Source organism: Python bivittatus, unplaced genomic scaffold, assembly GCF_059951505.1.
Source record: "Python bivittatus isolate LINGU-HERP-01145 unplaced genomic scaffold, Pbiv_v1 ctg000220_np1212, whole genome shotgun sequence".
Taxonomy (NCBI): Eukaryota; Metazoa; Chordata; class Lepidosauria; order Squamata; family Pythonidae; genus Python; species Python bivittatus.
In genome coordinates, this window is record NW_028277048.1 from 31132395 (window position 1) to 31157031 (window position 24637).

The 24637-nt window shown below is 41.8% G+C and overlaps 1 protein-coding gene across 1 annotated transcript in view; it reads left to right on the forward strand.

Moving 5' to 3' along the window:
* The window catches only part of ERBB3 (erb-b2 receptor tyrosine kinase 3), a 97974-nt gene that overhangs the window by 52254 nt on the left and 21083 nt on the right, over window positions 1-24637 (forward strand). Inside the window, exons 4-16 of the mRNA XM_007423530.4 lie at window positions 6402-6527; window positions 8214-8279; window positions 9502-9620; window positions 10216-10357; window positions 10588-10701; window positions 14496-14616; window positions 15088-15161; window positions 16175-16265; window positions 16607-16806; window positions 18459-18591; window positions 18689-18779; window positions 21551-21705; window positions 23736-23789. Coding sequence (XP_007423592.2) covers window positions 6402-6527; window positions 8214-8279; window positions 9502-9620; window positions 10216-10357; window positions 10588-10701; window positions 14496-14616; window positions 15088-15161; window positions 16175-16265; window positions 16607-16806; window positions 18459-18591; window positions 18689-18779; window positions 21551-21705; window positions 23736-23789 — 1486 coding nt within the window. The remainder of the gene's footprint in view (window positions 1-6401; window positions 6528-8213; window positions 8280-9501; window positions 9621-10215; window positions 10358-10587; window positions 10702-14495; window positions 14617-15087; window positions 15162-16174; window positions 16266-16606; window positions 16807-18458; window positions 18592-18688; window positions 18780-21550; window positions 21706-23735; window positions 23790-24637) is intronic.

Consider the following 24637-nt stretch of genomic DNA (forward strand, 5'->3'; position numbering starts at 1 on the left):
AGAAACCTAAAAATAAGAGCTTCAGGACCAAATTATGGCCACAAAAGCAAATTTAAGGAACTAGTTTCAAAATAGCTTCCTCGTTATTGTAATTTGTGAAGTGAATTCCTGAAGATTCAAAAGGCACAAACCACTTCAGGTTGTTAAAGCAGAGTTTGAGAATAATCTCTCCCTTCTCCTAGCACTCCACCAACTTGGGCTAATTCTTAGGAGGGGCATTATAATAGCACTATATATTTACTGCTGTGAAAACGTTTTAGATTGTTCCCCCCCCCCCAGAGAACTCTAGTAGAAGTCCTACTTTCATAATGAGAGCTTAGCTCTCAGAGCACCTCGCTGCAGTTCATAGGGACTGTTGACAGAAACTGTAATAATTACCCAATATGAATGTGTGTGTAGACAAGCTCTTACTTGTGACTTTTGAGCCCTTACCTTAGCATTTTTTGCTATCCTCATGATGATTGCATTTATCGGGAAGAGGGACTGAAGGCTGAAAGGAAGTGTAATCAGATCCACACAGATTGCATCAATAGCACAACAGACAGCAGGGAAGAAGTGAGCTCAGATCTGTGGGATCTGCTTGGCTTTCCTTTTCATTAAAATTCTTCATATATGGAAGGGAAGCTACATTGAACTCTCCTACCATAGAAAACTCCACTCTGGAGTTACCTGTTCCCCCTCCTCTGACCTTCATAATTTCAGCAATATACTTTTGAGATGGGATCATTCTGCTGTTGCTATTGTAGTAAATAGTTGGATGTCAGAAATTACTGACTTTTAACTCAACCAGTAATCTACCAGTAAATTTCCCTTCTGCCTATTCCAGATACTCAGGAAGGATTTTGAACTGTGTAGCTTTAAAAAAAATTAATAGTACATGTACTTTGACCTGTAATGAAACCTGCTAAGGGTAGAAATAGTGTACATAAAACCCATTCTCAAACCAAGGCAGTGATGGGACTTAGTGGCCTCCTAGATGGTTAGACTACAGTCTCCATAAACCAGACTGAACAATGGTCAGGAACAACAGAATTGTCATTCAGCAACATCTGAAGGGCAACACATTCCTCATTTTTTATTCGTAATATTTATTTATTCTCTGTTCTTCAGTAGCAAATTTCAGTCATTGCTTAATTGACTAAAGTAGAACTTCAGTGGCTGGTTTCTACATTGAACAATGACGTGATCATCCTGAAGCTGTTGAGCAGGAGCTTCTAGAAGTCATCTTTGCTATGTTCATTTGTTAGTTTTTGAATAGTACCTGCCCTGCAAAATATTTAAATTGCCATTTTCCCAACCATTCTCCAAACCAATTTTCTAGCCCTCAGAAAAGCTGTGCATCTTGAAATATAGTTGATAAGTTTGTTGGTAAACACTTCCATTTTGAAAACTAGATTAGGGCTCTGATGGGGAATTCTTTAATTCAACCGCAGCTCAGATTATTTCCCCATGACTCCCATATAACATTTTCAGTTAAGAAAAAAACACCATTACAAAAGACATGTTTAAGTGCATATGCAGTTGGCATAATGTAGTCTTTTTGGTGGTGATAGAACTTAAACTTTATAATATAGTATTCCAAATTATATATTATGGGCTATAAGGCACCATCTCAGATGAAACCAATTAGCCACCCTGTCAACTCTGGCTGGTACAGCTTTTTCAGTCCCAACTCCAATATTGGGAAATTTAAAATCAAAGGTGTAAGAGAAAACTCAGGAGAATAGAAAGAAAAACATAGACTCTTCATTAAGGTACATAAGATAAGGTGAAAGGGTTTTGTTTTGTTGTTGTGTTGTTCTGGGCCAGCTTCCATTGGTGTGGCTTTGTTGCAACACAGAGTAGTTTGTGACAGTGGTGGGAGTATTTAGCACGGCATGGAATGGACTCCTCTGTAATTAATTTGTGGCTTTGCCTGTGTTTTCTTATAAAGCATCCTCGGCACTGTCAGAGTTAGGAAACAGGGCTGGGTGTTCTGTCTTCAGATCATAATTCTGAGATAGCTTTATGGATGTTGTTTATTGGGATGTTCTACCGTGTTTAAGGAGGGAGCACCATGTCCTCTGTGCAAGATAACTTGAGTACTTGCCCCAAAGCAGTGTTGTCCAAACTTGGACACTTTAAGATGAGTGGACTTCAACTCCCAGAATTCAACTCCCAGAACAAGCAAGCATGGCTGGCTGGGGAATTCTGGGAGTTGAAGTCCACTCATCTTAAAATGGCCAAGTTTGGACAACACTGCCCCAAAGGAATTCAAACTCAGTCAAGAAAGTTGCAAGAAACTCTGTTTGTACAGAACTGTAGACTCCGCAGATGGCTGAATTAAAACAGCTTTCAGTATTACAACTGGAATGGGACAAAATATTTTATATATGTTTATATTTTATATAAAACATATAATATATTACACACACATATATTATGTATATGCTTATATTTATATATATTTTATATAAAATCTATTTATATATATTTTTATGTTCCTCCAGCACAATCCATAAAAGCCAATGAGGCCAATTTTTGACAGCTCTTAATACAGGGATGATTTCACGCCAAGGAGAGAAAACAAACTTGTGTATCTCTTCTCAGCCACTGAGTCAGGTGTTTTAAGTGGCAGCCTACACCCCTGTTCCTCCTATTACTGTCTCTCTGAACTTCTGATTATATCTGAAATCAGTTCTCTGATTTGGAGGTTTGTAAGTGAAAGTCCAATCCACGGAAAGAATTTATGGGTCCACTTAGACGATAAGCCTTCAGGATTTAACTTAATTGTCTCTTTATCAGTTCCAAGAAACAGCTTTATCAGCCAGTCATATTTTGCTGTCTTCTAGCTGGTCAGACCTTAAATTGTACAACAGGGAGAGGCTAATAAACAATAAGAGTAGAGGCCTGGTTCATGGTCAAATTCATACACAGTGGCGTACCTGGAATTCACTGATGAAATAGCTAGATTCGACTCTATAATTTGGGGACAAAGCTTTCAGGAAAACATATACCAACTACTTACTGTAGCTGAGTGATACAGTGCCCCTGCTTGTCTAACTATGATGAAATTGATATTATGCAAGATCTTGGCATTAATTTGCAACATATGGAATCATCAACTATTTTACACAATAAATGCATAACACAATCTGATTAAGCAGATTCTGGGTTCCTAAAAGGAACTTTTTTCTGATTCTTGTCCAGGATTACAGCATGTAGCCACATTAGAAGAAGAAATGTTAGCAGTTGGTAGGTGTTTTGGGGTTTTGCATTGCTTGGGATTTGATAGACTCCTGAGTTTGCTGCAATGTGGAGGTTAAGTTTTAGAAAAGTGGACAGCACATAAGTCTGCAAATCAGTTCTCTGCCCTTTCACAGGCTATAGGATTTGGCGAACTGAGTATTTTCAATGCCTGAAACAAATATGCCTGATACAGCGAGGTTCTTTTGTTTTCCTTGGGGATAAATCAAATGGGAGGAGAACAATAAAAGAAAAGAGAATACTAAGCCCAATTTCATGAATTGTAAAGTATGTATTTGAAAAGCATTTCAGGAGGATTCGGTGTGGGTTTTTTTCTCCAGAAATCATTGCTGCAATATGATATTTGTTCTGTGATTCACTTTCTTAGTGACTAGACAGGGTTACTTTATCCAGATTCTGGAATAAGTGCTGAATAGTTTAGCGGGTTGAAGTTCCAGATCAATCCTTATATTGAAAATGCTTTGTACAAATAATATCCCAAAGATTAATTTATATTTTACACAACTGTCAAAGGTACAGCTTATTTCCAAGTGTCTTCTAGTCAATGTTGTTCTTGATCCCCATGCTAGATTAAAACTTAGTCCTGCACAGGACAAAAACATATCACAGGGCTCTCTCCAAGTTGATCAGCCTTCCATTTCTGGTGCCATCTATGTTCTGAACCTGCACAGATTATGAAAACCATCTTGAGAGCAGAAGGTTTAATTGCCATAGCAGATATTCAGGTAGTAGACTCTCCTGCAGATAAACTCTTTCAGAGGTTAGGAAAGTGAATCCAACTTCTCATCTTTATCCCCAAACAGGCAATTAGCAGAATTGAAGCAAATGTGGATCAGATGATTTTGATAGAGATGTGCTTAAAAGTCCCACAAGGGTTCTTTGGTGCTAATAAATTGGTCCCTATGATTGAGTTCTAATCCAACTCAGCTTTGCCTTCTGTGGATCATAGAAGCTGCTTCTATGTTTGTGTGAAACCTCAGTTTAGATCGGCTACCCATATGGATTAGCAAAGAGTTTTCCAAGTCTGATTTAATGTATCTTTTAGTTAAACCCAGATGACTAGAGCTGCACAAGAGTTTTTGGGATTATGTCAACAGAATTAGAGTAAAGCAGTAAACCTGAAGCAGGTCTGTGCATGTTCTAGATTCCTGCCCCAACCAACCTGTTTGGTTGATGTTGATGTTGTTGTTGTTGAGCTACTGTGGCATTAAGAGACAACACCTGCCTATCTATTTTCCCATCACTTGATCTTTCTGTTGGCTGACAGAACAGCCTTGGCTGGGGAGACACTATGTGTTTTCAGAATAATATGGGTAACATTGCTTATTACATGAAAGTGCCTTTGGGGTTTCATGTCTGTTGCTATTATTTAGAATGTATTTCATGCTATTAACAGTATGCTTGGTAGAATAGTAGAATGCAGAATGTACTGTGTACTTTCTGATTAAAAATTACTAATTTTGGGTCAAATTCTGGTTTACATCAGTGAAGAATATGCTAACACCTGCTACTTAGTCTTACTGCCAACAGGAGTGTCTAAGTTAGCAGAGGGAATTTCATGGCTCTTCCGCTGGGGCTAAACTACAACTCCCAGCAGCTCCAGCCAGCATAGTCAGTTGAGAGGGATGATGGGAGTATTGTTCAGCAATGTTTGATTCAAAGCAAACTCCTGCCAGGATTTGTCTACTGGATATTTATGCTGAGATCACTAGCTTATTTCAAGCCAAGATCCAAAAGCTTGTTAGGAACAAGCTAGAATTCTTAGTCTGCACATTTCAGTAAACATATAACTCATGGAAGTTATCTAGGTTTCTTAGCTATGTCTCCTAGTAGGAGGTGTGATTGAGTAGCACATAGAAAGTTGTTACTGGTTCCTTTGCAAGCCACATTTTAGAAGAAAAGAAATTTATATTGGCAGTGTCAATTAAATGTAAACATTGCTGGCCTTTGCTGATAAATGTTTATCTTTCCCTGTGGCATGTGCATTTTAAGATTATCAAAATATGACAAACTTTAGCAAATAATTTGGCTAATTTCATAGCTGTCTATCTGCAAACTTTAAGGATTCTAGAAGATCCAGAGTATTTTCACACAATAATCAAGTTACTTCATTGGTAATCCAAAGTAATCAGTCACTCAGGTAACCAATCCAAAAATAGGAAATGTAATTGTGGACTCTATTTGGTGTGATGTATTGGCAATCTAGATTTTTATATTTTAAATAGGGCAGTTAGTCAGAGTTGCCTGAGAGAACTTCTGTGCCAGGTAGGAACTAAAGTACATCAATAAATATGAAATATTATACTAGGCCTGCCTACTCCAGAAACTTCCTACTGCAACCATTTTAGACAACAAATATCCATAATCCTTTCTGTACCTAAAGAAACCCTTGGGGCTTCAAACATATATAACGATAGTACCCACCCCAAGCTGCTGGTGGGGGTCATACACTTGACCTGGATTCATTTGATTAAACATCTGGCTCCAAGAACCAAAGATGCTAATTTAGTGTATATATCTGTATGTGTATAAGTATGCATGCATTCATGCATACAGTCATGAAAAAAGCACAGAAAGGGGAATGGGACAAGAAACCAAAGATTTGTAATAGCATTTTGGAGTGGAGGTGGAACAAATAAGAAAAAAAATACGCTTTGTAAGAAGCATTGAGACAGACCACCTCTTTGGGAGTGCATTCTTTTTGATGTTGTATGATTGCACAGATTGTCATGGAGGAAATCTGTGTGGTCACTAAGAGTCGACACCGACTTGATGGCACATAATCAATAACTGTACAGAGATGAAGATCTACACATGTACATAATGATGTCTGAAAAGAGCCCTTGCATACAGATGTTAGATGCCTAGAACTTCTGTGTATAGCCAGTGACCCAGAAAGAGCAGGAGCCTTCTTCGTTTACGCCGAAGTTCTTTTACACTTATCAGACTCTGGGAATTGGATGTTCAAGATCCCATTTCCCTTTCTTCTTCTGCATTCTGAAACAGGCTCGGTGGAGATACTCAGCACGTTTTTGCCTTTTGGTAATTTCCAACAGGAAGACCGGAGAATAGCAGACATGAAACAGTATCTTATAGAGGCTCAGCATACTGCTCTAAGTGTACAAGAGGAAATGATTGCAGTTTTTGTCTTTCAGAAATCCTCTCTGGGGGTGTCTATATTGGGAAGAACAAACAGTTGTGTCACGTGAACACAATTGATTGGGAAGACATCATCCGAGATCCAAAATTCCATGCAGTGGTCCATGACAATGGGGAGAAGTGTGAGTATTGGTCATCTGTTCACATCCCCTATAACTGGTCTTTCATTTACACAGGAGACTTTAAAGACTGGGTTCTTCTTCCAGATGAATGGCTTAGCCTTACCAAACTGGTGTCTTCCAGATAGGTTGGGATGGCAACTCCCAAAGTTGAATTAATAGCCACACTGCTGGTTGGGAATTCTGAGAGTTGCAGTACCAATACAGGTAATCCTTGATCTATGACCATTCGAAGTTATGACAGTGCTGAACGAATGGTGGTTACAACCAGTCCTTGGAATTTCGGCCATCCCATAACCCTGTGGTCACATTATTGTGATCTGGGTGCTTGGCAACCAGTTCTCACTTACAACTGGTTGCAGTGCCCCGTGATCACCATCCCTGCAGTTCCTGTTGCCATCATTAACCAAATCCCACAGTTGTTAGGCATGGCAACTTCCTGCTGGCTTTCCACAACCAAAGTCAGTGAGGAAGCTAGCAGGGAAGGTCATAAGTCGCTGGGGTAAGTCTCCTCCACCTGCACACCCCCGTGCACCCTTGCACACCCTCCCCAACTCATGCCACACCCTACACACCCTCCCTAACCCTCACTGCACTCTTGCGCACCCTCCCTGACCCTCGCTACACCCTCTCCAACCTTGCTGCACCCTCCCTGACCCACACTGCACCCTTGTGCACCCTCCCTGACCCTTGCTGTACCTTTCACGCACTCTCACACACCCCCTCGTTCCCTTCCCCACCTGGCAGCAGCCACTTACCTACCTGCCGGCCTGGGACTTGCAACTTCCTACCAGCTTCCCCACTGACTTTGGTTATGGGAAACCAGCAGGAAGTTGTCTTGCCTAACAACCATGCGATTTGGTTAATGACGGCAACCAGGACTGCAGGGATTGCCATAGCTAAGCAATGTGGTTGTGCTTTATGACTGCATCACTTAGCGATTGAAATTCCAGTCCCAGTTGCTGTCGTAGGTCGAGGACTACCTGTACATAGTTTAAGGTCTCTAGGTTGGGGAAAGTAGGTTTAATCTTTCAGGGAAAGTTTGGGGATTTGGGATGTATTTGGCCATTCAGTGCAAAATATTCCCTCTCCATATTAACCTATGGAATCAATCTTACCTGTATGCATCTTACCACCTCCCATCATTCTCTTCCTTTTCTCCATTTTGTAATCATTTATCAACAACAAGAGCTACCTGTAGCTCCTTCTCTCAGCCTTCAGAGGTAATTGGGAATGCTAAGGTCTTCTTAACACCTTCCAGTCCTCCCCTCTCCCTAGTTACATGCAACCATTGCCTCTGTTTTTCCTGTTGCCTGTATACTCTAGTAATCTTCCATCATGGAACTTGGGATAGTGACCTGGGCATCAGATATGCACGAGTTGATTCCATTTTATTTCATTCATAACAATCCTGGGATAGTCTGCCCTGACAATGGCCTGCCCCAGGGGTTTTGGAAGAGTCTCCTGGCTGGGGAAGAGGGTCAGCCCTGCTCACTAGATAAGCATCATTTAGATTCATTCACCTTTAGCCATTTTAAAATGATCCTTTTACAGATTTTAAAGGGTTCAACCTAAAGGTCCTATTGGTATAAGGCCAGCATTTGTCTTGCATGGTAAGCCTGCCTTTGATCCATCAAGCTCATCATCTCTGTTGTGATGCTGTGTGTCTTTTCGTCCACCCCCATGCAGGTACTCCATGCCATGAAAACTGCAACAGCCATTGTTGGGGGCCTGGTCCTGAGGACTGTCAAAAATGTAAGCATTACAACTATCTGGCATAATTCAGCTGTTGTCTTTGATTAAAAATTGGGACTCAGCATTTCTCCAGCCTTTTTAGGACTTTTTCTAACAGCGGTGTAGTTCTACCTTTTCAGCAAGATGAACAAATAGTGTTGAAGCCAGAAGCTTGAGGTGGTGATACATTACAACTTATGCCCATCATTGCCATGAACAGGAAAATTCCCTTTCAAGGCAATTGCTTGTAGGCTGTGCAAAGCATTTGAAAGACATAGTTCATGAAGTGTCTTAGCATAAGTGACATGTCCCTCCTTGAGGCAATAAAGCATCTGGAGATGGCATTCAGAGCAGCCACATCAGTTTTGCAGAGGATGGGGCTGCTTTAAGACTTCAGAAAGGGTGCTTCACTTTTGCTAGCTCACTTTCAAATGCTTTACCCAGCTCTAGTGACTTGTGGGGAAAAAAATACAAGCTTTGCACCACCTGACTCAGGGAAGTGGAAACAAACCAAACATCTGGCAATTTTAACCCTTTTGTTATGGCTGAGCTACTGTGACTTGGGAAGAGTTGCAAGGATCTGCAGCTAGTTAAACTAGTCCAGATCAATTCCAAGTAAGTTTTAAAATAGAATCAGAATATTCAGGCAACAAAATGGATGGTTGTCCGAACATGCCATTAAAATTAGTTTTTAGGTCTGGGACATCCCAACCAACGTGGGCAGTAGTGATGCTAGATGGGAATTCTGGGAGCTGTAGTCAAGTATTAATTGTTAATTTTCATTAAAAAGTTCATTTTTCATCAGCCAAGTGGCCCATGTACAGGCAGAAACAGAATCAATCCTGCTGTTTCAGAATGGTCCACTGTGTAGTAAATGGTTTTATTTAGTTGCTCTCAATTATGTATGTTCCCCACCTGTGGAAAACCAGTGCAAAAGCACCCTTTAAAAAAACATAAGCTGCAAATGCAACAAAGCCATCTTCCCATTCATGGCAATTCAGTGTCGTTTATTTACAGTAGCTCTGGGATTAGAGTTTGCTAAAGTTTGGTCTGAGCAGCATACTAAGGACAACATCCCAAAGGCTTTCACTTTTCATTATTATTTAGAAAGGTTCTGTGTTAAAGGTAACAAATCAGCATAAAATGTACTTATGTACATGCCCAAAGTCCTTGGATGGGAGAGAGAGAGAATGACTGAGTGCCACCTGGAAACTGACCAGCATTTTTTCTATCTCTACCGTAGTGACAAAGACCATCTGTGCTCCCCAGTGCAATGGACGCTGCTTTGGTCCCAACCCCAACGAATGCTGTCATGACGAGTGTGCAGGAGGCTGCACTGGGCCTCTCAAGACAAAGTGTTTTGTATGTAACCACGCCCATTTTTGGGGTTGACCCTCACAATTGCCAGAACCTCACCTGACAACTCTGCCTCTTTTTCTGCATTTGGGCTAGCTTCCTCATTTTTACTCTCTTGTCAGGATTGTCAATATTTCCAAAATGTCGTGCTATCTGAATCCTACTGCCTTCTCCTGGCTTCTGGAGTTTTGATGCCAGGGTCTGCCAGCCAACACCATCATCCTCTTTCCTAAATCTTTGCACTATTTTGCACAGTCCTGCCATTGCTCTAGTCCTTGAACATTGGGGCCTTTTGTTTTCATCCCAGAATCGATGTATCCCGCCTTTCTGCCTTGCCTGTGTTTCTTCCCACTTTTTCTCTCTTCAGTTTCCCTTGTCCTATAACCACAGTTTTTTGTGAGGTTCCAGGGAGAATTTGAACCCTTGTTTTGCAATATCCCTCCCAAGCTTATGTCTCCCTTTGATTTGTTCAGGTTCTGTGTGTGCTATCAGGAGCAGTGGGAGAGAGTCTGCCTTTCATTAGGAGAAAGGTCTCTTGGCTTGGGATGATGGGGACAAAGATCTAATCCATCGTTCAGTGACATTCTTTCCTCCATCCCAGGCCTGTCGCCATTTCAATGACAGTGGAGCCTGTGAAACCCTCTGCCCTCAGCCAATGATCTACAACAGACTCACCTTTCAGCTGGAGCCCAATCCTGATGCTAAATACCAGTATGGTGGCGTGTGTGTCAAAAATTGCCCACGTAAGTGCCAGGTCATGAATACAGCAATACACTCACATGAAACAGAAATAGATTATATTCTTTGGGGCTTTTCCTTCTGCTCTGTGACCTTCTGTATTCCCTTTCCAAAGATGGAGATAGTCATCAGTGTTCTGTCTCCCACCATTTCTTTGATTCTCAACTATCCTACTCGCTAGCTACCCGTTTCTTACAACTTTATTTTTCCCACCCTTTATTTCACCTCCTCACAGATAATTTTGTGGTGGATCAGACCTCCTGTGTCAGGACCTGTCCCAATGACAAAATGGAAGTTGACAAAAATGGCCAGAAGATCTGTCAGCTTTGTGAGGGACTCTGCCCAAAAGGTATGAATGGGAAGCACTATCAATTTGGCAAAGAATTTTGAAAATATCCAACCACTGTTAGCCTAGGTTGTTGGAACAGAAAATAAGGTTGGAAGAGATATTGAAATTTTCAGCTTCCCATTTGCATGGGCCTTTCAAGTCTATCTCCACTAATCCCATATAAAGTCTGTGGATCAGAAGTGTTAGTTGTTACCATCTGGAATTAATAAATGTAGTCAACTTTATTTGATAGCCTATGGTTTAAAAAAAACATTAACTTATGATGGCTACTGATAATTAGCTGCTTTCACCCAAAAGCTCTTAACCTAGAGAGGGAGGAAATAAATATGTGATATACCATTAGGGACTTAATGTTTCGTTCATTTTGCTCAGCAAGGGCTCAGGTGAGCTCAGTTGGACCAGAAAAGATCACTTAGGTATTAAAATAACGTTTGGAGCATCCTGGATCAGTGCAAAATCTGTAAACCAGCCATGGGTTAAAGACACAATTCTTGGTAGAACTCATTAAGCTGTGGTTTACTTCTGTATGTTATATACAAAATATTTCTGCTTTAGACTGCTATCTAACCCTGATCGGTGCTCCGTTCTGTCTCAGTTGAGGTTGCATTTCTGGTCACGTTTCTGGTATTTTCTTCATTACCTACACTTATCATTACAGATCTCTCTGTGTACATGTGTCTTTATGTAGGGCAGTTGGTACCATCTTGAGGGCTTGATAAGATACTTCTTTTAAATATCCTATCACCTTACTGAAATGATAATGGTAATAAAATATTACGTAAAATAAGATCATGATGAATTTTAGTGGTAGAAGCTCTCTTCCATCATTTTTTGCATTTAAAAGTCATGGGAATATGGTAGGACAAATTCACCAGTGCACAAATCTATTCAAGGCTTGCTTGACTGAGTTTTGCCAAGCATTTTGATCTGCACGATATAGTCACAGCTAAGCTGTTGAAGACAAACATGATTTTCATTCTGACTTGGGACTAGATAATCATGACCATTACTTTTATGACCAATTAAAACATTGGTGACAAACATTTCTAGTGAGTTGGCTGTTTTTCAGGCGTTTTGAGTGCAGATATGACAGTCACAATATGCTGGCATAATAATGATAATGATGCAGTGTAAAAGTAATAATAATAATTGCTATGAAATCATGATCTGTTTAAAATACATCCCCGTGGCTTTTATTTCACATACTTGTCACTTGTTTTGTCACATACTCATATCTGAGTTTTCATAGGACGTGCATTGGATTTCACTGAATTGTGAGCCCACTCAGCCCATTTCTGTGGCTTCTTGAGATAGTGGGATCTCTCCAAAATAAATTGGACAAATCATTAATAAGTATTTTAACCTCTTTTAAGAGTAGAAATCCTATCAAGGCGGCTAACAGCAAAAAAGTTACACATACAGTAATAAAATTAATAATAAAATAGCTAATATTAGAAAATGATATTAGATATTAGGATGATAACATTTGCAGGCAACAGCAACCTAATATTCCTCTCCCTAATACTGTGCTTGGGGAAACTCTGATAAATTGATCCTTTTGATTAGAACACACACAAAAAAGCCCTTTAAAGCCCTTCATGGCATGGGACCAGGTTATCTGAGGAACCGCCTCGCCCCGGTCATTTCAGCCTGCCCCACTCGGTCCAGCAGAAGGGGCAGGTTGCAGACCCCACCAGTCAAGGAATTTCGATTGGTGGGGTCTAGCCAGAGAGCCTTTTCTGCAGTAGCGCCCGCCCTATGGAACATCCTGCCTCCTGAGGTGCAGTGTGCCCCCTCCCTCGTGGCCTTCAGGAAAGGGATCAAATCCTGGCTGTGCCAGAAGGCCTGGGGGCCAGAGGGGGGCCCGCACCTGTGGAGATGGCTGATGAGGTGATGGGTTGTCCCCCCCCCCAGCATCTTACAGGTTTTTTAGGGCTAAAATCATAGGAGGTTTTAGGGCATTTTTAATATATGTTTTTTAATTATTTATAGATTGTATTCATGTCTGGAGAGACCTGTGTTTTTTCTTCTTTTTTATTATTGTGAGCCGCCCACAGTCACCCGTTGGGGGAGATGGGCGGCATACAAGTTTGATGATAAATAAATAATTTAATTAATTAAGCCCACAAAAGTGCGGTTAGTCATTTCTAAGCACTGCAAAAGGCAGGGCATAATTTCCCCACATCCTCCTTTCTCTCCCTTTCACATACTATTTTTCAATTTCTTTTTTCTTTCAAATTACAGGATGGGGAGAAGGGATGGAGAAATATGTAGAGGACTGACACTTTGTGTTCTAATCAAAAGGATCAATTTATCAGAGTTTCCCCAATCACAGTATTAGGGAGAGGAATATTAGGTTGCTGTTGCCTGCAAATGTTATCATCCTAATATCTAATATCATTTTCTAATTCTTTTTAAAATAAATAAATTACACAAACTGCCTTTTTTTTCAGAAATTGGAAAATAAAACAATCTTACTTTGAAATGCTGTTTTTTGGAAGTTGGGGTTTTTTTTCAAATGTTTCTTATATGTTTTTATTGGTACTGTGAGCCAACCAGAGTTATGGTATATAAGATGAGCAGCTATATACGTTTAAAATAAAATAAAATAAAATAATAAAATAAAATAAAACCTCTGCATATAACTTCTGTAATTTGGCAGGTATTCCATCAAGAAGCACCTTACAGTTTCATAGACATTCACTAAATAATGGGTGGGATTAATATTTTGATTCTCACACAAGCATGCACAACACAGCCGCACACACTAAAGGCCTCCTTTGCCAAAAAACCCTCTGTGCCTCTCTGCCTGCAATTGCACAGATGGACGTAAGGGACAACTCTTCCTGCAAATGAAATTTAAATTTGTCTAAAACCAAAACAACAAAGGCACTTATTTAAAAAAAATACTCCTGGCAACTATTGCTCTGAAATTGGGCAGGCTTCACCCTGCTTCTTATTGGTTGAAGTGAAACCAGTTTCCAAATTACCAAACTGGCCTCAGATGTAATCTTCCAGTTGGTGTAACTTTAGTTTTTGATTCTCCCAACTCAAATTAAGTGTTTCCTTGGATGGGGAAGTTAGAAAGAAAAACCAGAATCTCAATGAACCCGAGTGAAATCCGAAAAGCTGAATCTTTATATGTAGGTTTTATAGATTTTGCGTAGTCTATTCTCCATTGGGGGTGGGGGTGCTGCTAAGAGTTATTTCAATGCATTTTGAACTTTTTCATGTCAGCTTGAGCATCCAGTGACCCAAATCAATGAAAATGTGAATCATATTATCCCTGATAGAATGCTATTTATTTTTGATTATTCTGTTGTACTAGATTAAGGGAGTGGCTGGGGGTGAAAGCTATCTACAATGGCCACCCTAGCTATACTGATTTTACCAGGGTCACAGGCTATCATATAATAGCTACCCCATTCAGTTACTCCAGATGTCCTTGGACATACAGGGCTTGTGCATGACAAATTAGCTGTACATTATTCTAGAAAAACTTAGGCGGGTTTGCTAGAAATGTATTGGGCTGCTACTTATGAAGTTTTTAAAGAAACAAGTGTAGAAGTAGACACTTCTGAGACTTTATACCCTTGTCCTTGGAAATATGCATGTTGATTACAACAGGTAAAATCAGATAAACCTAAACTTGGAGCCATTCCAAAACCTGGGGAAGAACCCAGTCACCTAAACCTTCCTTCTTCCATTAATTTCATGGGAATTTATGGAATGGGAGGCTAAACTGGAGTCATTTACCACCTGATTGTTCATTCCATACTTTCTCTTCTCTACAGCTTGTGAAGGGACCGGTATTGGAAGTAAATATCAGACAGTGGATTCCAGCAACATTCACCGATTTATCAACTGCACCAAAATCTTGGGCAACTTGGATTTTCTTATCACTGGTCTAGAAGGGTATGTACGTGTGTGTGTGTGTGTGTGTGTGTGTGTGTGTATTATTTCAAATTATATCCTGTCTTTCTACCACTCAAATATGCAAGGACCGTGTCTCATTCTAAAACACAGCTATACTTGTTGAGTGGGACAATCTTACCTTGGGTTGTCCTCACATATCTCTGGATCCCACCAAATTGGAGTGGAGATGGATATAGCACCTCTTTTATCATTCTTCCTTTGCCATTCAGTTGCCAAGCATTTTTGTTGGAATTTGGTGATGTACAGGTAACAAGCATGAGGCTGTCCTTGAACTCATGGATGTTATATTCATAGTCATGTAAATAATCATACTTGTAATTATGGAAATAAACTGTTGGAATAAGTTATCCTGTAATATATGTTCCTATAATGAAATTCTTGAAGGAAAATGCTATCAGATTCCTTCTCAAGGTGCTCCACTGGTTTTGACCAGCTCCATTCTTCCAACAGAGACCCTTGGCACAACATAAGTGCCCTGGATCCAGAAAAACTCAATGTCTTCCGGACAGTGCGAGAGATCACTGGTGAGTTGGGGTGTAGAGAACTTTATACAAATATGGAACACGTACCATTTTGTGTATAGTGTAGATCAGGGTTCCTCAACCTCAGCAACTTTAAGATGGGTGGACTTCAACTTCCAGAATTCCCCAGCCATGCTGGCTGGGGAATTCTGGGAGTTGAAGTCCACCCATCTTAAAGTTGCTGAGGTTGAGGAACCCTGGTGTAGATGGTAAGAGCAGTGTCTCCTTGATATTTGATATGGTGTCTGGCGTCCTCCTCCTGGCATGAAACAATCTAGAAAGTTAGAGAAAGTTATTTGGAAAAGAGAGTTTGGAACTCTGAGGAAGGTCATACTCTGGGTTTTTTGGGAAGAAAAGCTCACATTTCCCAGCTGCTGAGTTCTACATTTCTCTTGTGAGCTTTGAACCCTAAGTTGGCAGAATGATAGAATACAAGTAAGGTAAATTCCAAATAAAATTAAATTAAATGGTTGGAACAGATTATGCAGGATGTAATAAAACAAGCTCAGATCCATGCAGGTCACAATGTATCACATGAAATATACAGGTTTCCTATTAGAAAGGAAAACTTACACAATAACACTACTTGGGGAGGTGGTAACCTATTAGTCATGCTGGTCAGTGATTATGGGAATTCTCTGGAGAGCACCAGAAAGCTAGGCAAGGCTGCTCTGGAAGTTAGAAAAATAGTAAAATTTACATGCAGGAGTTTGAATTTTGGAGGTGGCATAATGGTTGTTCACAAAGTATGATTCCTAATGTCACTAATCAATATACACAGTGCAACCATTTCATCTACTTTTTGAGAATTTTCTGAGCTAAGAAACAGGATGGAAGAAGCATTGATAGGGCTACAAATAGCCATGTTGCCTCCTTGCAAAATTCTGTGAGTGAGGCAAGTCAGTTACATGGTAAAATATCTTTTTTGGAGGCACCTGGAGAGGTGGATATATGGTGATGATGGAACAAGGTTTAGGGGATATGCTTCAGAAATTACCAGCTTGTTCTTGTTTTAGGCTACTTGAATATCCAGTCATGGCCCAAGCACATGCAGAATTTCAGCATCTTCTCCAACCTGGTCACCATTGGTGGGCGCAGCCTGTATAAGTAAGCATTTTTTCCTTGATTAGCATCTTTTACCTTTGCGTTTGAGCTGTAGGAAACTTTAAGGCTGGTGATCCCTCCAGCTCGCCTCTCCTGCTATAGAGAAGCTGGCAACTTTGAAAAGCCACTAAAGCCACTATCATAAAAACAACTGAGTTTGCATATGAAGACTCCTGTGTGTGTGATCCAGGGATGGGATTGAAAAAGGTATTTGGATTCTGCTCTGCCAGTTTCCCACATTCGTGGTGCCTCCAGTAATTGCAAGATTAAACAAGTTGCTTTTTTATTCCCAGTTGTTGTGCCATTCCTCTTCTGAGATCAAGGCTGTTGTGTGCTTTTTCTAGCCGTGGATTTTCTTTGCTGATCATGAAGAACATGAACGTCACCTCTTTAGACTTCCGCTCGCTTCGGGAGATCAGTGCTGGCCAGGTCTACATCACTGAGAATCGGCAACTTTGCTATTATCACACCATCAACTGGGCACGTCTCTCTCGCCGACGTCCGGATCTTAACATCAGGAGTAATAAATCTCCCAGGAAATGCAGTAAGTGTGGGTAATAGAAAAGGGAGACAGGCCGTGGAGGGCATGGCATCTCGTGCATAAACAGAATCAAACAGCAACAGAAAGTTTCTGCAGCAGTAATACGGGATGTGGCTAATTGCTGCACAAGGAATTATTTTTCTTCTTCACATGTGAGCAAACGTACACATGCACATTACATAAACCCATTTAGCCCAACCTGCTGCCCTCCAGATATGTTGGTTTATAGTTCTCAGAAATTGGAGACAGCATGAAGCACATCTATCACATAAGACTGAATCTGTCACTTTTCCTCTCGAGGACTACTCTTACAAGGACATCCCAGAGCGCTCTCTTCACCCTCCTAGAAAGGGAGCACTGTCATAGGAAGGGGTGTTACACACACTCCCAGGTTCGGCTTATGGTCACTCCTTCACACACAGCCTGTTGAGGCACGCGTGTCTTGTAAGTCCCCTCCCCCTTGCTTTCTACCTGGGCTTTCCAGATAGGTGCGCCTAGAGCAGACAAGACACACAGCCGGGAAAAAATTAGGAACATAAATTGCTTCCAACCAAACACTGAGGCACAAGAGGTTCTTTGGAATACACGGAGACCCAGTGAATTTAAAGTAACAGCAAACTTTACTGGTTACAGTGTACTTTTGCTCTTTCTCACATGCGCGCACACACACACTCAGCCACACTTATCCATGTTCTTCTCAACTAGGCTGCCAGGCGCTAGCTGGAGGGACGGAAGCTGACAAGTCTAGATCCAAAAATGACTCAAGGAGTGGGTGGGCTTCAGGACCCCTTTTTATCCCCAAAAGTTCTTGTTTTGTTGATTAGCTGGGATTAGGTTTTTTCCATGTGCTCAGGCCCAGCTTCCTTTGTCTGCTTCAGGTGACATTTTTCCTTTGTTTCCTTAACAACTTGTTTCCTTCTTACCTACCTCCTGAAGGGATCTTTTAGTCAAAATTCCTAGCCTTTTGTCCTCTCCAGCTTATGTGCCTGGTTCATCTTTAGATTCTGGCAGCTTCATGCTTACGTGCCTGGTTCATTATGGCAGCTTCAGTCTAGCCTTCAGCTGAGTCTCACAGGGGAAAGTGAATTTTGATTTGATCAGACTCACTCAGACCACACACATTTCCCACTTGCATTGTGCTTCTGCTTCTGGGTGTCCGTACATAATGAATGTTGTGGATCTGCTTCTGTCAAGAGATTACTTGCTGGTGGAGAGTGTGTGATTGTTCCAGCCACATATACAGGACCAGTCTCAGGTCTTTCTTACACATGTGATAGCCTCTCTCCCATCCAGTTGCAATGAACAAGACAACTGCAACCTCATAATATCCGTACACCAAAAATGCTCATCCTGTTTTGCCCTCAGCTGTCTTGGCCAGTGCTGCTCGCAGATCTTCCACTAACTTCTTGATGATATGCCTGACGAGCATGCTGGTTGCTTGCAGTAAGAGCAGTGTTGTCTGGGGACAGCAAGAGCTATTTAGCAAACAGGCATTGGCATTTTCAAAGGATAGAGTTCTGTTTAAAATATATAATCTAAGATGATTGGATTTTATCAGTTTTCCTACAGACAGCTCAGGATGAACAAAAGGGGCTTGACACATGGCCCCCACTTTAAGGCACTGTTATGATCCAGACATTCTCTTTTTCTACCAGTTCAAGAGGGAAAGGTCTGTGATCCTCTTTGCTCCAGTGATGGTTGTTGGGGGCCTGGCCCAGATCAGTGTGTCTCCTGCCGTAACTACAGCCGTGAAGGTGTCTGCATTGTCTCCTGCGATTTTTACGAGGGGTAAGAATAACAGCCAAGAGCACTTGCTTCCCTCCTCTCTGGTTCCACCCTGGACCCATGTTTCTAACACTTCCTTTTGTCCCTTTGCTACGTGCAGGGAGAGTCGAGAATTTGCTCAAGGGGATGTTTGCTTGCTGTGTCATCCACAATGCCGGAAGATCGAGGGAGGCCTCACCTGTAATGGACAAGTATGACAGAACACATTTTTTAAGGAAGCATTGAGGGTGGGGCTGGGAGGGAGTACAAAAATATCTTCATTTAAATTACTTCTTCATTTAAACTCTCTATATCCTGCATTTTCAGATGTAAGAAGCAGTTTACAACATCTAGCATAATTTCCAAGAGTTGTCCTGGGGCAAAACAGCTGCTCTGTCTCCTATCCCTGTGACTGCTTTTCCTGAACAAATGCAGTCTTTCCCGAAGGCTAGACAGGAAAAGCTGAGATGTTCCTCTCTTGGGTGGTAGTTTCAGGGGGACAGTAAAGGCCCTGTTCCTTGTAGGCAACACATGGAGATTACTGGGAACAGGGTCACTTACAGGTGCTGGCTTTTTAGCGTCTTAAAAAGCTGGCTTAAGCTTTTTGAAGTTTGGGTCCCAGGCCAGGGATGCAAGGCCATTGGCTGCCCCAAAATTGTTTCATTTTCTTTTCCAAGTACTGAACTAAGCATGTAAGAAATTAGCTAGTTAGTTTACAGGTAGTCCTTGGTTAAGAATTGGAGGAGATGGGCAGCATATAAATGTTATAATAAATAAATAATAAATTGGGACTGGCGACTCCATCACTAAGTGATACAACCGTAAAGTGAGACATGTGACTGCAACTTGCAACCCCCCGCTGGCTTCCCCTTTGATTTTGCTTGTTGGAAACTGGCTGTGAAGTTTGCAGATGGCAATTGTGTGTCCACAGGACACTGTGACCATCACAAGTGTGAGCCAATTGCCAAGTGCCCAAATCACAATCAGTGGCTGCAACTTCAAGAACTGGTCATAAGTCTCCTTGTTCAGCACCATCATAACTTTGAACGGTCCCTGAACAAGTGGTTGTTAAGCAAAGACTACTTGCATTTATTTATTTATAGAAAAGTTTATGTGCTGCCCTACTTCGAAGGATTCAGGATAGTTTACAATAGAATATCAATGTTGCAATCATGCAACTTTTTATTTCTGGAAATTAAGTTTCGTTATTTATTGTTTGGTTTTTAACAATAAATAACAAAATATTTCCAGAAATAAAAAGTTGTACTGAAGGCTGTTCAGAGGTGAATGATTTTCACAGCCTTATGAAAAATGACTTGGGGGGGGTCCTTGTGCCATAGGGGCCAAGGTGTGCCAGAACATGGGGGTTCCTATGAGAAGACAAGCTTTCAGGTACCCAGTCTTTTCACCTCACTAGGGGAAGGAGCCCTCAGGAAGGATCTTAAGATGAACATACCAGTTGGGCTGAATCCGAGTGGGAGAGACAGTTCTGTAACTACACAGTTGTTGAGCTATGTAGACCTTTACAAGTCAGAACCAGCATCTTCACAGGAAGACTATCACCAACCAAAGTACAACCAACTCCTTGCTCTTAGCCAGGCTGCTACATTTTGCACCAATAGCCACTTTTGAGTTGTCTTCAAGGGCAGCTCCATGTAAATTATGTTGCAGTAGTCTAGATGTGAGGTGAGAAGGATATGCATCATTGTTATAAAGGCATCCTGGTCCAAGAAGGCCTGTGATGACCAGGTAAACCTGGGTAAATGCCCCCCCAACCATGACCTTCACTTGCTGCCCAAATAGGAGTACCCCAAGTCAAGGATCCTATCTAGAGCCAGACCAAGAATGGGAATCAGATCATCTACAAACAACATCTTGCAGGAATTAATTCAGCTTGTTTTGAACCATCCAGACCCTCAGAGCCTCCAGGCATGAGGTCAGGATCTCCACAGCATCTCCGGCTGAGCCTGGAGGGGCAGTATAAATCTGAGCTTTAATTTTTAGATAATTATAAGCCACTTTTCCAAATCTTCAGAATGAATATTTTTAAAGAAGCATAATGAAATAGTAATGCATATATAGATGTAGCAAAACCAGCTCCAGAACAAAACTAGGTACTGAACAGAATGAGCCAAATAATTGCTGGAAAAGATAATATTTGCCAGAAAAGGTAATATTTGCCATAACTTAAGATTAAGATCTCTACAGAAATGTAGAATCTCACACCGCTTAGAGAAAGAGAAGCTAACATTGAGGAGCAAGACCTTCCAGTCCTTGCTTATCCTCAATTTACCCTGATATAGAGAGGCTCACCTGAAAGGCTCCCTTGTAACTCTTCAGCGGTTAGTGGCTCAGCTTGCTTGCATGGCAAAGGGCCTGAGAGCAGGGCTGATCTCCTCCTCTCTGAATGTTTGGACTGGGTCCAGCGGGACCTTAAGGTAGGTGGAGTAAACAAAACTGACTTGCCAAAAGCCTGTTTGATTTTCAGTTGTACAAGTTGAGAAAGTAAGATCAGGACCTTTTATTGCTAAGTCTCAAGACACATTTCACAGTTGTATAAATTCAAGTCAAATGGGGCAATTTCTGTACGCCTTTCTTAACAGCAGCTATGGAGAAATTTATAGGAGGATGTGACCATGGGATATTATTTCATTACTTCCTATACTACTGACTGTCTCAATGGATGGCAGCACTTGGCTAATTTTGTTTGGGCTTGGAAGCCAAGCCATACTGGGTTGTATGGGAGATTAACAGGAAATATCAGGCTGTAGGCTAGACTGGGAAACATATATTTTTTAAAATCCTGGAAGAAGAAATGGCAAACTACCGCTCTACTGCTGCCCACAAACTGCCATTCATTGGAAACGTGACTGATAGCCCTAACTTCTGAACTGTCTCTGTCCTGGGATGCCTACCTGCTCTGACTCAAGGCTTTGGGATTGTCCCCTTCCCATATACTATGGTGTCCCATTTTCTTCCTCAGGGTGCTGATGAGTGTGTGATCTGTGCAAACTATAAGGATGGGCCACATTGCGTTGAAAGCTGCCCAGCAGGGATCCTTGGGGTGAAGGGACTAATCTTCAAGTACCCTGATGCCAACAAAGAGTGCTGGCCATGCCATGAGAACTGCTCCGAGGGGTAAGGGTTAAAAACAATGCCCAGATCGTCGCAGTAGTGTCTTCTCCTGCACTATTTCATTGAATTCAGTCTCTCATGCTGGCTGGGGAATACTGGGAGTTGAAATCCACACATCTTAAAGTTGCCAAGGTTGAAAAACACTGGTGTAAGGGATTGGGAAAAGAAAGGGGAGGGGAGGAGAGGGAGGGATATATATACACATGCATGCACATACATACACACACAAAGAAGACTTCTTACTGAGAATGGCATTTGTTCCATAGAAGATACAACTTGCGTCTTTTATTTTGTTTTAGCTACCAGCCTGCCTGGTTTTGTTATAACATGCTTCTGGTTTGTAATCTTTGTTACAGCCTTTCATTGGTTTTAATTGCTAGTAACCATCCTGAGAGGTCCACAAGTGCTCTCTGGACAGGATATAATATTTGTACAAATAATACCAGAGAACCAACATACTTATCTATCAAAGTGCCTAGAAAAGAAACAACATTTTCAGGTACGATGTATTGTCGAAGGCTTTCACGGCTGGCATACGATGGCTGGTGTGGGTCTTCCGGGCTGTGTGGCCGTGTTCTGGAAGTTTTGTTTCCTAACGTTTCGTTCGCCAGCACCTGTGACCGGCATCTTCAGAGTGCAGGAGCACAGACAGGAGCAGTTCTCTCTGTGCCCAGGGTGATGTGACCCTTTTGTGGGTATTTATAGAGATGGGGGGGGAACGTGTGAACAGTTCACACAATGAACTTGCTAATCACCCCCAGCAGCCCCTCGTTAACAATTCAATAGAAGAAAAAACCCTGCCTAATCCCCAGGAAGATACACACAGATTCTGACATCAAAACAAGCAGCCGCTCAGTAACCCAACCCCCCCTCCAATCCCCCCTTCCCCCCCCCTCAGATCTTTATAAATACCCACAAAAGGGTCACATCACCCTGGGCACAGAGAGAACTGCTCCTGTCTGTGCTCCTGCTCTCTGAAGATGCCGGTCACAGGTGCTGGTGAAACGTTAGGAAACAAAACTTCCAGAACATGGCCACACAGCCCGGAAGACCCACACCAGCCATTTTCAGGTACCTTTCAAGAAAAGGACACATTCAAAAATGCTAAGGTTCCTGCTCCCACCCCAAGCCCAGGGCTTAGTGATTTCAGTCCAAAGTGTGAAAATAAGGTCACTTGGTTAAGATTCTTGAGGTAGCTAGGCTGGCACTGTTATGACTGTAGGCACAAATATTTATTGTTCAAATGTCAGGAACATGGCAGGGTGTGGAAGAGAGTGGAAAGTGCATAGACAATACACTTTCTTTCTGGAGAAGCTTCAGGTGCAGTGGTGTACAGAGTCAAGGGAGCACAGTCCTTACAACTTGAAAATACACCTGTCAATCCAAATCACTTCCCAAGAAACATAACAAGCAATCATAGCCATGTTGGTCTGTGAGGAAGGGGGGAAAAAATCTCCAAACCATATTTGATTGATATATTTATTAGCACTACCTAAAATGATACAAAAGTAGGTGCAAGATTTTGAGTTCTTCGAATTTTTCATTGGGCAAGATGGTACTAAAAGCAGGAAATAGGGGAAAGTCCAAAAATTACACCTGAGGTTTATGCCAGGCCAAAATCACTATCAAGATAGAGTTTGTGGACTGAAGTAATGTCAGATGAGTCATAATGTTTGGGGACAAAGAATTGGTTGCTCCCCCAGCTCTGAAAAAAATGAAGGCTTATAGTCCCCAGAAGGGCAAAATTCACAGGCTCCTGGTCTTGGAAAAGCACAACCACAGGAAAGTCATATCTGTAATAGTCTGTGTTTGCTTGAAAAAGGTGGTCATCCCCCTGCCCTGCTAGATGTTGCTACTTCTGTAGAAAGCAGTGGCTGGCTTCTCAGCATAGTCTGTTTGGTGGTTCAAGGCATTCTGCAATGCATTGTGGTTAGTTTATGGTTTGGGAAGTTGTATGAATCCAGGCAGTTGGATTAATTTAGTAAATCTGGGTTCAGGTAAGCAAGCTAACCCTGGGCTTCCATTCCTTGCAGGTGTACTGGTCCAGAGATTGGAGACTGCATCATTGTGGTACAGCCTAACTCCAGGTACCTGTCAGGAGCTGTTGGGGGGGCTGGGGAGACAGGGAGAGAATATAGAAAGATTGGGTAGGTCAAAAGAATCTTTCTGATTCTTTCTGCGCTCCCAGATTACTAATATTAGAAAGAAACCCTACCATTCATTACAAAGGATTGCTCAGAGAACCTAGACCACCTAGGCATTAAATCACTGTTTCTTTGTACCAAGAGAGTCCTAAGTTCTGTCTCTAGCATCTCCTGTTCAGACAATATGTGTGAGCAACCCACAGGCTACAGGTAGCCCTTAATGGTGTCTGCATGGCTTACAAACTCTCAGGAAGCTTTATTACCCATTTTTCACTGCCATTCAGTGGACAGCCTGTAATAGCCTCTTTATTGCAAAGCCTCTTATCTTGACTGTTTCAGGATTGCTTGAAAAAGGGAAGGGAAAAAAAGGGAGAAGGAGAGGGGGCAAGATTCACATCTCTACCCTGGTCCAGCAATTGAGATAGCAGCAGAGGAGCAGACGATGCTCCTGATCATGATTGCTTCTCCCTCTCCCTGAGGTCCTGATAGTCATCGCTGAGGGCCAGCGTTGGGGAAGATTTTTCCTCCTCTCCTCCCAGATTCCTTCAGATAAGCTCATGCTTTAGCACGAAAACAGCAAACTGGAATGGGGTTGCTGGGGGAGACAAGAGAGACTTGCATCTCCCCACCCCACCCCCACATTAGTAATCCTCATACTGAAAGGAAGAGAATGCTGTGTGAATGCATGAGAGTGTGTGTTTGGGTGTACAAGAAAGGTGATGTGGGCCTGTATGTATGTATTATGGATGAATGTATTCCAGTGCCACTTGTCACTATTCTATCTACCACTA